At 44.7% G+C, this 17568-nt stretch overlaps 1 protein-coding gene across 1 annotated transcript in view; it reads left to right on the top strand.

The window, feature by feature from the left end:
• The first annotated feature begins 2803 nt into the window (after positions 1–2803).
• Positions 2804–17568, top strand: part of LOC129707002 (cytoplasmic phosphatidylinositol transfer protein 1-like) — a 164349-nt gene continuing 149584 nt past the window's right edge. The window contains exons 1-2 of the mRNA XM_055651711.1: positions 2804–3232; positions 8091–8380. Of these exons, the coding sequence (XP_055507686.1) occupies positions 8333–8380 (48 nt within the window). The 5' untranslated portion in view covers positions 2804–3232; positions 8091–8332. The remainder of the gene's footprint in view (positions 3233–8090; positions 8381–17568) is intronic.

The following is a 17568-nucleotide window of genomic DNA, read 5'->3' as shown; positions in this document are numbered from 1 at the left end:
TTCGCAGTGCTCACACCAAGAATGAGAGGAATGCCGGATTAGATCAAAGGACCACTGATAAATTTGATATCCCTCCGGTTTGAAGACTTCTGAGAAATCTGACTGTGTGTGTATGCACAGCGATTTCTACCTGCCCGCTAGCCTGGATCAATGGCCAGCAGTCCCTACTGTTGACCAATAATGTGTTATTCATAAACATATTTTTGCTTTGGTATCTAAATAATTCATTTTTCAAAGAAGAGGAATGAATTGAATAGTTTGCTAAAAAAAACAGCGCGTGGGATCTCTGGATGTATAATTAGAGGCAAAGATGACAAGATTAGGGAACCGTGGATGATAAAAGCTATTGAAAGTTTGCTTAAAATTTTAAAATTTGCCTGAAAAATAAAACATATGGCAAGTACAGCTATCTGTAGTCAAGAAATTCTCTTGAGGAATCTACAGTGTGCAGGAGTGAACTTAAGAAATAAACTAGGAGGGTAAAAAAGAATGAATGAAAGAATACTTTATTGTCACATGTGTCAAGAAACACTGTGAAATTCTTTTGCTTCCCATCCCAAGGTATGCAAATAGGTGCCACATAAAGGGCGCCGACAGATACAATGTACCCCCACACAACGTCTGCCTTTGTTCTCCCCGCTTCCCTCTCCCCCTCGTGGCCCTTATGGCTTAAGGGATCGGGGGGTATGGAGAGAAGGCAGGTACGGGATACTGAGTTGGATGATCAGCCATGATCATATTGAATGGCGGTGCAGGCTCGAAGGGCCGAATGGCCTACTCCTGCACCTATTTTCTATGTTTCGATGTTTCACTCATGGCGGTCCCTCCATTCCAGGTCCTCCATTGTTCATCTCCGTCCCTCACAGTGACCCCCCCCCCCCCCCCCCCCCCCCCCCCCACGCCGGGTCCTCCATTGCCATGAAATATCCTTGGGAAGGAGTATTAGGTACGATTTAAAAACATTCCATAAAGACATGAGGAGCAAAAAGGTAACAGGGACAGGATAGGTCCATTTAGAGACCAGAGGGGTCGTCTATTTCTGGAGCATAAGGGATGTGGGCAAGGTCTTAAATGAATAGGAGGTTGTGTGCCGCTGAAGGTCTCTGGAAGTCTCGGCCCTTGCACGGCCAAACGCAACACCTGGCGGTACGTGGCTTCTGGGGGAGTCCGCAGAGATGGTCCCCAATGGACAACTCAGGACCCGGAGGATCACGACCTGCAGGAAGAAGTCACTGAGCCGGTTTCCTGCCCGCTGGACCCGGCCGACCGGTGGCCTGGGATGGAGAACCCCCCTTGCCGGACCCTGCTCGTCCCGCTGAGAAGCAGAGACCAGGAGGACGGAGCAAGGTGATGACGGACGCGACGGGCGATGAGAGAGGCCTGTAGGAGAGGGGAGGGAACCGAGGTCTGGCCTACCGCGCCCTCGAGGTCGGCTGCGGGAGCCCCCCCCCCTCGGGAACAAAGGTGGACGGGAGAGGAGAGGGACGTGGTGTCCAAGGAAGGAGGTGGCCCTGCAACAGCCTGGGACTTGCCTGGAACAGGCACCGCTCATAAGAACTGGACATAAAATGTGGGTTCAGTAAACTATTTTTGTACATTTGCTAATTGAGGATTGGGGGTACGACGATACTCTACTGGACTGTTTGTGAGAATGCCAACTTCAGGTGCTGACCATGTGGAGTTTGCACATTCTCCCTCTGATCACGTGGGCTTCCTCCAGGTGCTCCAACTTCCTCCACATCACCTAAAACATGCGGGTTTGTAGGTTCATCGCCCCCTGCAAAACTGCTCCGAATGCGCAGGGAGAAAGTGGGATACAGTAGAGCTAGTGTGAATGGGCGATCAATGGTCAGCATGGACTCAGTTGGCCGAAGGGCCTGTTCCCTTGCTGTATCTCGTACCGTAAGGAGAGAGAAGGGGGCTCGACGACTGCCAACCACCGCCAGTCTCCACTGCCCACGTTGCACCAAGGTGTGTGGATCGCAGATCAGCCTCTACAGACATCTGCAGACCCACAAGTAGACGGCCCTATGAAGAGGAGAGGACAGTCATACTCGTTTCGAGGGACCGCCGATGCTCGCTAAACTGAAACCAATTTAAACATCCTACAGTATATTTGCCACTATCTTTTCTGTTGCCCATTCAAATCATTGAATAGCGAAACTTTGGTAAAAGTATTTGAATTAAACTTGCCAAATATTCCTTCAAGACCCTTCTCTTTCCCCCCCTCCTTTTCCCTCTCCCTTCTACCCAACATTCATTCCCCCACCTCGACGTTTCTATATATATTTTTTAAAACGTTGCACACTGTGTATATTGTATAGTATACCTGACCAATGCAAACCTAGTCACCAGGTGTTAGTTACTGGGAATGGTTCCCATTAGGTGACTTTGTATACTTCTTGAAATGCAAAGTGTGCTGGTAGAGCCCGTGGGTGAGCAGGGTTACAGCTGGATGCATATTCAGCTCAGCAACTGTTTGGTGCTGCCTCTGGGTCACAGAGAAATCGCAGGAGCTGACTCTCTCCTGTAGGAGGCAGTGGCGCGCATCCTTCACAGCCCCAACACTGTGAGAGCGCATTGTTCACCCTCTCAAGGGTTCTTTCGTCTCTTTTCGTTTCTGCAGTGATCCGGCTCTTCCTCCCCGGCATCTGACAACGGGCCCTGAGGGGGAAGGAAGGAAACTGGCCTTTCCAGTCACTTTGCTGAAAGGTTAGAGAGAGGGAGGGAGGGAGGGAGAGAGGGAGAGAGAGAGGGAGGGAGGGAGGGAGAGAGTTAATAGATATAAAGGGAGGGGAAGAGTTAAGTGTCACGAGCAATACTGATCAACCATGGAGAGTTGAAGGGAACGGGAGGACACATTTAACACGGCTCTGGGACTGAGAGCTACAAGAGGCAGTGAACAGGGCGAGACGTAAAGAATGCAAGCTGATGGTCACCGCACCACGGTGGGAAAGTTTACACACTGCCAGAAGGGTGTGATTTCTCCAAGCCAGAACATGCATCTTTAAGTGCAAACTAAAAACATCACTTTAGTTCCTTTTTTTGTTGTTGTTGTTGCTGCTGAAATTTAATTCTTCGGCCCGGATTGCTGTTATTTGGAGATTTCTCTCCTCCCTTCCAACGCAAGCGGGAGGTTCAGAGAGAGAGAGAGGGGCAGGAGAACGAGGGCGAAGTTTGCCAACGCAGTGGACTAATCCGAAGGACATACTTTCTGCTCAATTCCACACCGGTTAGTCTCGCTTTGTACCGAACATGTGCAGTATATTTTTTGGCGTTATTTAATGTAGTTTTGTGTTTTAGCTTCTATTTTGTGTGTGTGTGTTTAAGACAAGGCACAACGCTGTACAGCGTGGCTTTGCTCCGTTTCAAATGTGGTTACAGAGCGTGAAGCTGAGACGTTTCTGTGGCTCCAGCTGGAGTGGGGGGGTTTCTGTGTGAGCTAAGCTGCTTTGTAGGTGTAGTATGTTGCACAGAGGGACAGACGCAAGGCGCTGCCGCTTCAGATCGCACACACGAGGCAAGTCCAGCAGCTTGAGTGAAGCAAGGATAACCGAGGCAGGTATTTACATCTCCCCGGACATGTGCACACTGATAAGTATTTCATAAACATCGATAATTTATCAGGTCTGTGCTTTTTATATAAGCGGATGAATGAGAAGTACTTGAGTTGTCCATCTATGTTATACATGCTTCATGTAGTGTTCACAGGTAATGTTTTAAAATACTTCTTTAAATGTGAAATGCATATCAAAATATAAAGTATCTTTATATATATATATATATATATCCCTCTCGTGTGCATGTATATACAAAATGTGTGTGCGTGTTATATATAACACATCTTTAAATATGGTGCCTATGTGTATACCTGTGTGGGTATATGGGTGCGTGTGTGTATATGCTATATATTCATACACACAGATATACCTTGAGGTTTTAAGAGTCAGGACCTGTTCTGCTAGGCAGAGGAGAGTGTTGGTAGAGGGAAATTGGCCGACCCGAAATGTCACCCATTCCTTCTATCCAGAGATGCTGCCTGTACCACTGAGTTACTCCACACACATATATGTATAAATAATACCCCTTTAAATATGAAATATGGGTATATGTGTGTGTGTGTGTGTGTGTGCGCACACATACACGCGCATACCACTGACTACATTCATTCAGCATCAATGGGGAGGCCACATAATTCCCAACACCAGTCTCCTGAAAAAGCCATTCTATTCCAAGCTCAGCTGTGCTTCAAGACTGCCACTTGGCCAAGGATGTACATGCCTCACTGCTTTGAGATTTCCCGGCTCGGGCCTACCCAAAACAGCGAAAGAGTATTTAGGTTGACATTGAAAACTCCAGAACTTTCCCTCAGTGTTAACAGGGGTAGGAACACCCCACCTCCATCCATCCATCCATCCATCCACCTGACCCATCAAACATCTCCCACCCCACAGAGTCTTTGGGTGGCTCGTTGGCTTCAAAACCCACTGCTGCAGTGGATGTCTGAAGAAGGGGCCCAACCCGAAGCCTCATTTGTTCATTCCATCCCCAGATACTGCCTGACCCCCTAAGTTCCTCCAGCACTTTGTGCTTTGGTGGAGTGGAAGCAAATTATTCCTGACCTCAAGGGACTGCCTAAGAAGAAGATGATACTTCTGTGTTTCATTTAACCCTGTGCAGCATTTAAGTTCTTGGCTCATGTTACTTGGATGATCAATGTATAAAAGCAGCTGAAATATCGACTGCCACTTTGTCTCCATAGATGCTGCTTGAACCCCTGAGCTTTTCCAGCACTTTGTTTTTTATTTAATTCCATATTCCAGCATCTGCAGTCTCTTGTGCCTCTATTGTGTAAAACATACTTTCCTATTTAGATATTTGTGTGTGTAACATATTTGGAAAATTGGTGCGAGCTCTTTCTGTTCGTAGTGCGAACTGCACACATTGTAAAACATTTTTTTTTAAAATAAAGTATAGGGTGTATATATACACAAATTTTGACCCAGAATAGGATAGTCAAGAACTATAGGTTTATGTTCATGAAGGAACTGTAGGTGCTGGAAAATCGAAGGTAGACAAAAGTGTTGGAGAAACTCAGCGGGTGCAACAGCATCTATGGAACGAAGGAAATGGGCAACATTTCGGGCTGAAACGTTGCCTATTTCCTTCGTTCCATAGATGCTGCCGCACCCGCTGAGTTTCTCCAGCACTTTTGTCAACCACAGGTTCATGGTGAGAAGGGAAAGATTTAATAGGAATCTGAGAGCCAACTTTTTCCACACAGAGGGTGGTGGGTGTATGGAATCAGCTGCCAGAGGAGGTAGTTGAGGCAAGCACTACAACAACATTTAAAAGACATTAGGCCAGGCAGATGGGCAGGAAAGGTTTAGAGGGATATGGGCCAAATGCAGGTAGGTGGACTGGTGTAAATAGGCTGTGCATAATTCTAGTTTGATTTTACCGGATTGTATGCAAAACAAAGAATTTCACTGTACCCAAGTACTTGTGACAATAAAGTATCATCATCACCACCTTGGTCAGCATGGGTGAGTTAGGCTGAAGGGCCTGTTGCTGTGATGTATGGCACTATGACAAAAATACTGGAAACACTCCACGGGCCAAACGGTGTCTACGTGATGTGAAGATAGACACAAAAAGCTGGAGTAACTTAGTGGGTCTGACAGTGGGCATTTTTGGAGAAAAGGAATAGGTGATGTTTTGGGTTGAGACCCTTCTTCAGACAGTACTGTTTCTTACAATCCAGGTCAATGGCCTTGCATTGGACTTGATCCACGATTCAGTTAAAATGTTCCACTGTACTGTGTTTTATTTTGCTTGGCAGTCAGGAATGTTGTCTCTGACGCTTTTTGACTGCTCGGGAAGGGAGTTGCTGACATTGGCCGGCATTAGCACCTGATGTTCAGTGATGTAAACAGTGGCACTAAAGAGGAGGCAAAATTCTTTACTCGGTTAAAAAACGTAGTGGGCACCTGAAGTTGTATAGTCGGACATTATACATTTAAGATTCCTGTACACTTTAGTGGGTTGTACAACATTCTCTTTTGTTGAGAAAGGTAGCATTGTGGTGCTTGGCATTGAATGGGATTTCAAACCCAAACTCAAGACTTTTTTTTGGTGTAGGAAGGAACTGCAGATGTTTAAACCACAGATGGACACAAAAAAGCTGCAGTTACTCAGTGGCTCGGGGAGCATCTCTGGAGAAAAAGAATAGGTGACGTTTCAGGTCGAGACCCTTCTTCAGAAAGGTCACCTATTCCTTTTTCTCCAGAGATGCTGTCTGAGCTGTTGCGTTACTCCAGCTTTTAGTGTCTATTTTTAGGACTTTTTTTCTCTTTTCCTTTCCTGTTGTAATATATTGAACTGTTGTAAATCTTCGTACATAAATATTTGAGAGCAAATAGTAAATGGCGATAAATGGATCTAAATTTGAAGATAGAGCACTAGATTTAATTGTTGAACAAACTACTGAATAAATGTGTTTGCAACATTATACTTCCAGCCGTTATATCTCAGATCTAATCTCGCCCATTTGGAAATAAGCGAGGGGGGGGGTGGGGTGACGATGACATCAACATGCCTTCAAAGGGAAGGAGGCAAGATTGAAAGGAATAGAACTCTGTCCTGATGGGGTTAAATAAAGAGAAGACTCGTGTCAAACGTACACAATGGCCTGGTTCGGTTACATTGAAACCCCTGCCCCTGTGCATTTGGTTCCAGCCTGCTTTACATTTAGTCCCCCCCAGTAGGAATAGATTAAACTGGTGTTGTTGGTGATTTCTGGACGGCAGTATATGGAATGGAGATGGCGATTGCTTGCTTCTTGGCCCAGATTACTAGACAGTAGCCACCACATGGGAAGGTCTGGTGTCGACGTGCTCAAGTCTTTAATGCCTTTCATTGAGATGTTGGGGTGGGAGGGAGGCGAGGAAATGGGGGGAGGGGGGGGGGCTAGTGAGATTATCCGCAATCTCCCAGGAACAATCAATTATCAGCACCAATGCATTTAAAGTATTTGAACTCCTAGTAATTTGGGTAAACTCACTATGATACCATTGCTAGAAGATATTTGTGTGGGGGGGGGGGGGGGGGGGGGGGTTCGGGGGAGGGTCGGGGAGAAAGGAGGGGGTGCAAAGAGCCAACAATCACCATATTTGCAACAATCGTCTAACTTTTGTTTCAGACCGTCTTTAAATTTAAATTCCTGTACATGTCCCTACGCAGAAAGTTGACGTGTCGATGTTGAGACACAAAACTAAAAAATTCTTTAAGCTGCCAACTCAGAAACTCAGCGTTTTCGAACAAGAAATAAAAATCGGAAGATATAAAAAAAGATAAAGTAACAAGTGAACAAGAAATAAAAGTGTTCCATTTTGATCATGTTTTAATGTGTGTTTATTATGCGATTGAGAATTAGCATTTTGCAAACGCCAGGAAAGGACTGGTGATTAAAATAGCCTTTTACAAACCATCTTTTAGTAAACACATTTAGAATTTCTTCCTTAAACTCCCCCGGGTAGTTATTGTATTTAAAACTCGCATGAAATCACTCGTGCTGGGGCTATAGTTTTGAATTGGGTTGTACAGGGTAGGTTAAATGTCAGGGAGAGGCAAAACTCCCCCGTTGAACCCCATTGCAACCAAATCTATATTGTATTTGGAGAAGGTATTGATCTCTGATATTTCTCACATTTACTTACGCTGCAGTGTAAGTGTGTAAACTGAACGCTCTGAATATAATTTCATTCCTCTTTTTTTTGCTGCATTGCTAGTCTTTGAAAAGTGCTGGCTTGGTAACTTTTTACTGGAGAGGTTTGGAGCTTGAACGCCTACCGTTTCTTGCGTCATTGCAAGAACTGATTTTCTTGACCTTTTTCACCACAAGATGATAAATGAATCGCTCCCTCGCTGCCGACACGGCGTGTTTATACCGACAGTAGCAATGTAATGCAGCGCTGCCAATTCTTCAAACCTAAACTTTTAATAAGGTTTATTTTATGTGCTGCCCGTTACATTTTTTAAATATATATATATAAACGTGGTCTTTTTTCTCTCTCTCTCTCTCTCTGCAGAGTAACACAAACCTTGCCTTTGAAGAACGGCCCTCAAGAGGTTAATTGTCGGCGTTGGCTGTGAGGCTAGATCGAGCCCGGCTGGTTTTTTTTTTTTTTTTTTTTTTTTTTTGAGAATAATATCATCGTGGTGACTGGACTAATGCATGACATCAGCTAACCACCAGTGGTTTCCGAAGTGATCTTCTTCCGAGTGCCTTCAACAAGTTTCTATACTGCCCCAGACTGACATAGCACGCACTATGCTACTGAAAGAATACAGGATCTGCATGCCCCTCACCGTAGATGAGGTGAGTGCTCTTCTGATATTCTTTATCCAGTTAGAACTTTCTCTGTGGTTTTATGATGAAACCAGAGTTCATCTTGGAAGGTGGAAATTTCAAAGCCGAAGAACATTTGCTCTTGCACTTAATGGCGTACTGAAAGTGTTTGATTGAAGTGGATTACATAGAAATTCTGTAAACCCACACACACTACTAATTTGACTGTTTAAGAAGGAACTGCAGATGCTGGAAAATCGAAGGTACACAAAAATGCTGGAGAAACTCAGCGGGTGCAGCAGCATCTATGGAGCGAAGGAAATAGGCAACGTTTCGGCCCGAAACGTTGCCTATTTCCTTCGCTCCATAGATGCTGCTCCATCCATTGAGTTTCTCCAGCATTTTTGTGTACCTACTAATTTGTCTTTTTGGACATGGCTTCTGAAAGTTAAAGGCAAAGTCTTAGCTTTGTGCTCCTTTCAGTAACCTTCAACATTTTTGTTTTCTGATCCCGTGTTTGGAGGCAGCCTAGTTATTGTATTACAGTTTGCAGGTTTGACAATCTTTCTATCGGACTCAAATTAGTTCCCCAAGAAAGGCAAATGTGGTTCAACCTGGCCTTGCCATCTTACCCCCACTCTCCATGTTCAGCCTCACCTGGTTGCCTTACTGGATGGGAATTAACTGGTGATATTTGTCGGATTGGCAATACTGTGGCTGGAATGGAGTGTTGTGCAGTATTGTGGCTAATGGGTTGAAAAGTCTAATATCACAGGACAGAGACATGTAGAGACATTTAGACAGGGCAGAGGCGGAGAGGCATGCATGGAATGGAGGGATAATGAGCATGTGCGGACAGGTACCAATAGTTTAAATTGGCATCATAGGCAGCATAGTAATCGCGTGACCAAGAGCCTGTTTCTCTGCTATGCTGTTCTGTGTACTAATGGAGGAAGACTTTCTGTCTGTATGCTTGGTTGTAGAGTCAAACAGAGCAATCGGTCCAACTTCCCCACACCGACCAACATGTCCCAGCTACACTAGTCCCACCCGCCTGCGTTCGGCCCATATCCCTCCTATCCATGTACCTGTCTAAATGTTTCTTAAACGTTGTGATAGTCTCTGCCTCAACTACCTCCGATCTCAGTTCATTCCATACACCCACCACCCTTTGTGTGGGGAAAGTTACCCCTCAGATTCCCATTAAATCTTTCCCCCTTTGCATATCTTTCATTCATTGTTCTTTGTGCCTCCACATCACCGTCTAATCCTCTCGTTTCCCTTATCCCTAACCAGTCTGAAGAAGGGTCTCTAGCCGAAACATCACCCATTCCTTCTCTCCAGAGATGCGGCCTGTCCCGCTGAGTTACTCCAGCTTTTTGTGTCTACCTTGTGTCCTCTGGTTCTCGATTTCCCCCACTCTCAGCGATGGACTCTGTGCGTTTACCCGATCTATGCTGTCGTGGCCTTGAATGTAAGAAAACCACTAATAAACCCAATGAGATTTGGGTAAGATTTCTGTACTTGGCTGCTGCCTAGAACTTGGGACTGTTTGATTTGAACATAATGTAGCCAGGCAAACACAAGATTATGATGACAAGATGAAATTGAGATAAACACAAAATGCAGGAGTAACTCAGCGGGTCAGGCAGCGTCTCTGGGGGAAAAGGAATTGGTAACGTTTTGGGTCGAGACCTTTCTTCAAACTGAGTGTCGGGGGGAATGGGAACCGAGAGATATAGAAGGTACATAGGACAAATGAGTAAAAGATATGCAAAAAGCAACAATGATCAAGGAAAAGTGGAGCCAACAATGATCCATTGTTGGCTGTGGGGTAGGTGATATCGAGTTGCACTGAAACTCAGCAGGATGACAGTGAAACTAGTATGACAACTAGGATGGGCGGTGGGATGGAGAGAGAGGGGATGCAAGGGTTACTTGAAGTTAGAGAAATCAAGTTCATACCGCTGGGTTGTAAGATACCCAAGCGGTATACAAGGTGCTGTTCCTCCAATTTGCGTTTGGCCTCACTCTGACAATGGAGGAGGCCCAGGGCAGAAAGGTCAGTGTGGGAATGGGACGAAGAGTTAAATTGAGATCAGTGAAGCGACAAAGCTGGCAAAGACTAGATGGGCCGATTGGTCACCTCTGTGCTATATATCGAGGCATAATTCACAGGAATGTCCAAACGTATGAAGTTCCAAATTCCCTGCGTGTAAAGTGAAAGAGTTGTGTGGTTAATTTCACAACCAAGAGAGACGACTAACTACTGGTATATTTCTCTTTTTGCAATGTTTTACGTTGTGTCACAATGTCATTGAAATACAAAGTGGGCATTATTTTGCTGAGTGTGAGGCTACAGTTGTTGTGTATATGCCTGTACTTGCAGCAGCCAGAGCTTTCTCCCATCTGCCAAGCATCTTTCTACTTGAGGCGAAATGATGGCTGTGGTGTGCACCAGAGAATTATAGTTGTAAAGCATGGAAACATGCCCTTCAGCCTGACCTGTCCATGCAGACCATGATGCGCATCTAAACTAGTCTTGCGTGCATTTGACCCATTGTCCATCTAAACCTTCACTATTCATGTACCTGTCCAGGCACCATTTTAAAAGGTGTACCTGCCTTAACTTCTTCATCTGGCAGCTTGTGGTATAAATGTACTGCCCTCTGTAAAAGCTGTTATTCAGGACCTTTCCCAGACAACATCGTCGATCCAACTTGTCCTATTCCGTCCAAGATGCCTGTCTGTGCTGAGCTGGAGTAACTCAAAGGGTCGGGCAGCATGGATATGGTGAAGAAGAATCCCGACCCGAAACGTCACCAATCCAAGTTCTCCAGGGATGCCGCCTGAGCTGCTGAGTTACTTCAGCACTCTGTGTCCATTTGGCATCTCTTAGCCCACCTACACAGCTGAAAAAGATACTGCTGTAATTCATGATAGCCTATTTCACGGTCTACGATTCCACCTATTTTACTGCCATCTTGCCTTGGACATTCTCAACCAAATCATTGATATTGTTTAGCCTATTGTCCCGTGTACTGAGGTACAGTGAAAAGCTTTTTGTTGCGTGCTATACATTGATGACAATCGAGCCATCCACAGTGTACAGGAAATAACATTAAGTACAAGATAAAATTATAAAAGGACTAGACCAGCTAGATGCAGGAAAAATGTTCCCAATGTTGGGAGAGTCCAGAACCAGGGGCCAAAGTGGGTGTATGGAATGAGCTGCCGGAGGAGGTAGTTGAGGCAGGTACTATTGTAAGGTTGAGGAACATTTAGATGAGTACAAGGATAGGACGGGTGTAGAGGGATATGGGTCAAACGCAGGCAGGTAAGACCAGTGTAGATGGGTCATGTTGGCTGGTGTGGTCTCTTTCCACGCTTTATGGCTCTATATGGATGTGTTTATGATTCTATAGGGATAATCAAAATAGAGTGAATCCTATTGGTGTGAAATTTGTGAAATACATTTTTTATTTGAAGTAGAATTAAAATGAGTAGATTGTATGCCTGAGACTGAAACTTTAGCAATATAATTATTGTCTAATTAAACTTGGTGTAATTAAATTTGCACCACACAATATCGCTTTTAGAAATATTTATATATTTGTTCAATGTAAAATTAATCGGGCCACTTATAGTTTGCATTATTTAATAACTCGTAAAACTTGTAATTCAAATTATACTTCTCAACTAGTGTTATGAAAATCTTACATGAAATGGCAAACTCTATTTCCATTTTGCATATTTAAAATTAGAGCTCGGCTTGCAACATGTATAATTAAAATGTTCATTCTGACCCTTCTGTGTTTTATTAAAATCGTTCCCTGATTTGAAATGTCATCAGTGGTTTTTCTCATCTCCTGATGTATTTTACTTAATTATGCATATCATTAAAATGGCAGCAGTATTTATGTTTTAATCAAAATGAATTATTGGCCGTGAGTCCGATATTGGCCCTGTTGTGGTGAAGAGTAAACAACAGTGATGTGCTCGAGTGTAAGCACTCGTGGTAAGATAAGGAATAGGGGTAACCAGATAGGTGAAGAAGGAGATAGTCAGGAAAGGACATGGGCTAAATGCGTTAGGTCACATTTGTACAGCATGAAAACAGGCCCTTCGGCCCATTACGACCAACACCCTCTTTAATCAGCAGGTGGTGAATCTGGAATTCTTTGCCACAGAAGGCTGTGGAGGCCAAGTCAATGGGTATTTTTAAAGCAGGGATAGAAAGATTCTTCACTGGTATGAGTGTCAGGGGTTATGAGGAGAATGGGGTGAGGAGGGAGAAAGAGAGATGTCATGTTTGAATGACAGGCTAGACTTGATGGGCCAAATGGCCTAATTCTGCTCCTGTCACTTATGGCCTTCCCCATCTACACGTCCCACCTGCCTGCATTTGGCCCATATCTATCTAATCTTAAACCTGTCCTATCCATGTCCTATCTATGTTTCTTAAAAGTTGTGACAGTAACTCCTCTGGCCCTTTGGTAAATAATAAAAGTTACCCCTCTGGTTCCTCTTAAATCTTTTACCTCTCCCCTTCAGCCTATGTGCTCTGGTTCTTGATTCCCCTAATCTGGGTAAAAATACTTCTGCGTTTACCCCCTCTATTCTCCAGTGAGGAATTCAAGGAAGGAAAATGGATGTGCAGAAGTTTCAAGGCTGGAGAAGTGTATGTACAATACCAAGCAAAGGTCCCAGGTGTAGCTAGGATGGCACCTACATCCACTTGCAATGAATATCAGGTGCAGACTGAATGATACAGGAGCCTTTATTTGGCGTATCACATGCGTGGAATGCCGCCAATAGGAAAAATAGGACCGCAAAAAAAAATAATAGGAGAACAGCATAATAAAATCCAAATATGTTTGCCAGCATTGGTGCAAAGGACTGAATGGTTTTGTGCAGGAAGGAACTGCAGATGCTGGTTTAAACCGAAGATAAACACAAAATGCTGGAGTAACTCAGTGGGGCAGGCAGCATCTCTGGCGAGAAGGAATGGGTGACGTTTCGGGTCGAGACCCTTCTTCAGACTGATGGTCTTAATGGTCTTTGACAACGCAATTATGTCTAATTAATCTTGGTATAATTAAATTTACAACAAAAAATATTGCTTGTAGAGAGATTTATATGTTTGTTCCAAGGCAGTCTGAAGAAGGGTCTTGAACTAAAATGTCACCTATCCATGTTCTCCAGAGATGCTGCCTGACCTGCTGAGTTACTCCAGTGCTCCATGTCTTTTTGTGTATTAACCAGCATCTCCAGTTCTTTGTTGCTATGACTGAATGGCTTTCCCCTGTTCTATTATTCACATGTTAGCAAGTTAGAAACCGCGTGCTGTTGCAAACAGTAACTCGCTGTGAAGGAGTGCTGAGATATTGGACAATGACATTAATGATGCAGTAGGATGTCCAGTCCATGCAATCGACATTATTCCTTAATCTGCATGTGCATGTAGCAGTAGATAATTAATCGGCTCGTGACGTTTAGCAGTTGACTTATTATCTTTGTGTCACTCACTGTGTGAAGTTCATGCTGACTGATGCTGAGCAGAAGCTAAATATCCAACTGCCAGTGAAGCTGTCTTTGTTTAGTTTCAAGTCCACGCTGACCAGTGATTTCCCCCCCCCCCCCCCCCCCCCCCCCCCCCCCCCCCCCCCCCCCCCCCCGTACTCTTGCACTATCCTACACACTAGGGACAATTTACAATCTTTAGTGAAGCCAATTAACCTACAAACTTGTACGTCTTTGGAGTGTGGGAGGAAATGGGAGCAGCTGGAGAAAACCCACGCAGGTCACAGGGAGAACGTACAAACTCCGTGCCGGCAGCACCCGTAGTCTGGATTGAGCCTGGGTCTTTGGCGCTGTAAGGCAGCAACTTTACTGCTGCACCACGGTGCCATCCTCCCGTATACCTTTGGTTTGTGCTCCCGGCCTCTGATCCCCAGAGTTTCATTAGGCACCATTCATCATTTTTCTTTTACAAGTTGAATGGTTTCCATGTATTCTGCCATTTGTATCTTGGGAGGGGGGAATTTTTTTGGGGATATTATTGGATTGAATTGTAATTTTTTTTGGATTGAAACGAGCAACTGCAGATGTGGAGAGGTACAACATGGAAACAGACCCTCTGGCCCCCCCCCAATCTGCTACGGCCAGCATCCCTGTACACTAGCACTATCCTACACACTAGGGACAATTTACCATTTTACCTAACCCAATTAACCTACAAAACCTGTACTTCTTTGGAGCGTGGGAGGAAACCGGAGAGCACACAGAGAAAATGCACAAGGTCATAAGGAGAACCAACAAACTTTGCACAAACGGCACCTGTAGTCAGGATCGAACCCATGTCTCTGGCACAGTTAGACCTCAACTCTGCCGCTGTGCCACTGCGCCACTCCAGGAGCTGGTTTAGAAAGAATAACACATTGTGCTGGAGTGACTCAGCGGGTTAGACAGCATCTCGGAAGAACATGGACAGGTGATGTATCACATCGGAAACTTTCTTTAGTCTCCTTTGGGCAAATTTGATATTATTTGTCCTGGATAGAATAATTGGAGCAACTTTGATCTTTCAGAGCTGTAACCTTCCTACCGTTTATGAGGATATTACTAGAGGCTGGGATTAGAAGGGCTGAGCTACAGGGAGAGGTTGGGCAGGCTTTGACTTTAATCACAAGAGTGCAGGAGGCTGTGGGGTGATCTCATAGAGATGTATAAATCGCAAGTTAAATAGTTGGGAGTTTTCTTTTTTTTCATTTCTTTGTGTTCTCTTGTTTATCATATTGGTTACAGTTTACATATTCTGTTGTGCTGCAGCAAGTATGAATTTCATTGTTCTATCTGGGACATATGACAATAAAACCCTCTTGACTCTAAAGTGAATGCACAAGACTCTTTTACCCTGACTAGTGGAATCAAAAACAAGACGACATCGTTTTAAGGTGATGGACAAAATTTAATAGAACCCTGAGGCTGTGGGGTGATCTTATAGAGGTATACAAAATCACGAGGAGAATAGATAGGATGAGTGCACAGCCCTTTGCCAACCGGTGGACATAGAACCAGAGGACATGGGTTTAAGGTGAGAGGGAAAGCCGAAAACGGGCAACATTTTCATACAGTGGGTATATAGAACGAGCTGCCAGAGGAGGTAGTTGAGATGGGCGCAATAACCAATAGCAGTTAGAAGATATTTGGACATGTACATGGACAGGAAAGGTTGACGGGGATATGGGCCAAATTTGGGCAGTTGCCTGTGAAAGGAGGCAAGTGCTATTGCAACGTTTAAGAAACATTTAGGTGTGTATGACTCTATGACATCCAATGCAAACAGTGGGCACCCCTTCACATTGATGCCATCTTCCAACACTTGGAAGTAAATTCAAGTGTCTATCCAGAAATGCTCTAGCATTTATGCTTTCCTCGCTCTCTCTCAGGAAGTGCATTCCATTCTCTCCACTCTCCTCATGGAAGATGAGGATCCCCAGCATGGGGCACTTTCAATGCCAAAGATAGACACAAAATGCTGGAGTAACTCAGCGGGTCAGACAGCATCTCTGGAGGAAAAGGAATAGGTGAAGGTGAAATGTCACCTATTCCTTTTCTCCAGAGATGCTGCCCGACCAGCTTGAGTTACTCCAGCTTTTTCTGTCTATCTTCAGTGTAAACCAGCATCTGCAGTTCCTTCCTACGCATACTTTCAATGTTAACGCAGTTGAAAATCAAGAGTAGCGATACAAGGCACTTCAGATGTTGGAATCTGGTGTAGAACATAACATGCTGGAGTAACTCAATGGGGCAGGCAGCACATGTGAAGAACATGGATAGGTGACATTTCATGTCGGGACCCTTCTTCAGACTCCAAGGTGAGGGGTTTTTACTCTCTTGTTGGGAGGTGTGGTCCCTGGAGTACTGCCGTGTGATCTACACACAAAATGTGGCCAGAGAATTGTTGGCGCCTTGGGACTTAAGGCCCTCAGGGCATCAGTGGTAAGAATCTTGCAAGAAAATAATCATAATTACCTTAATCGGTGGCGTGCTGATGAGCAATAGAGCATTGATTCCTGCCTCCGCTGGCACCAATTACTGTTGCTATTTCAGGCAGGTTTAACAGCTTGGACTTGCCTCAGTGGAAATGCTTCTATTGTCTCCTCTGAAGTTAGTAGGTGTGTGGACCTGCCTTCTCCCCAAGGGTGGTAAACAGCATTATCTATCTGCCCTTTTGCTTCACTTTCATAACACATTTTCCATTTGCACTGATTAGCTTTTTTTTTATGTTTGGTGGACATAAAGGAGGTCTGGAGGCCTGATTGGTAAAGCGCAGTTTACACAGTGAAAGAGCAGCATGAAGGTAACAACGGCAATCTGTTCGCAAACAGTGCTTATAGTTACCCACGTCATGACTCGGAGAGGGCTTTGGTGGAAGAGGTTTTACTAATGACTGAATGTGTGCACTGTTTGGCTGCTCTGCTCGACTTACTACTGCCAGCTCCATTGCTGATCCCAAATGGGTTTTTAGTTTAGAGATGCAGTGTGGAAACAGGTCCTTTGGCCCAATGAGTCCGCGCCGACCAATGATCGCCCATAGACTAGCTCTAGTCCTACACCTTAGGGGCAATTTATAGAAGACAATTAACCTACAAACCTGCACGTCGTTGGAAAGTGGTAGGAAACCCGAGGACCCGGAGGAAACCCCCGAGGTCAGTGTAGTTTATGGTCACGTGTACTGGAGTAACGTGCTGTAACTCTAAAGTAAAGTCTAAAAAGCACAAGGACAGGTCCTTTAGCTCAAAATCTCAATGCTGAACATGATGCCAAGACCATCTCTTATCTACCTGTGCATAATCCATATCCCTCCATTCCCTGCATATGCCTATCCTAAAACCTCTTAACTGTCACGGTAGTATCTGCCGCAACCTCCAACCCTGGCGGTACGTTCCAGGCACTCACCACCCTCGGTGTGTGTGTATATATTTTTTGAATAAAAACAGCAAAATACAATTTTAAAGTTGCTCTGCCCATCTCCTGTAAACTTACTTTTCTCTGTGGCCGCCAGTATTTGATTTTTCCATCCTGGGATAACGGTTCTGACCGTCTACCTAATCTATGCTTCATAACTTTATAAACTTCTATCTGGTTTCCCTGCAACCCCCAGAAATCCAGAGGAAACGACCCAATACCCCCCAATCCAGGCAATATTCTGG

The sequence above is a fragment of the Leucoraja erinacea genome, chromosome 20 (genome assembly GCF_028641065.1).
Source record: "Leucoraja erinacea ecotype New England chromosome 20, Leri_hhj_1, whole genome shotgun sequence".
Taxonomy (NCBI): Eukaryota; Metazoa; Chordata; class Chondrichthyes; order Rajiformes; family Rajidae; genus Leucoraja; species Leucoraja erinaceus.
This window is presented reverse-complemented; position numbering and strand designations above follow the sequence as displayed.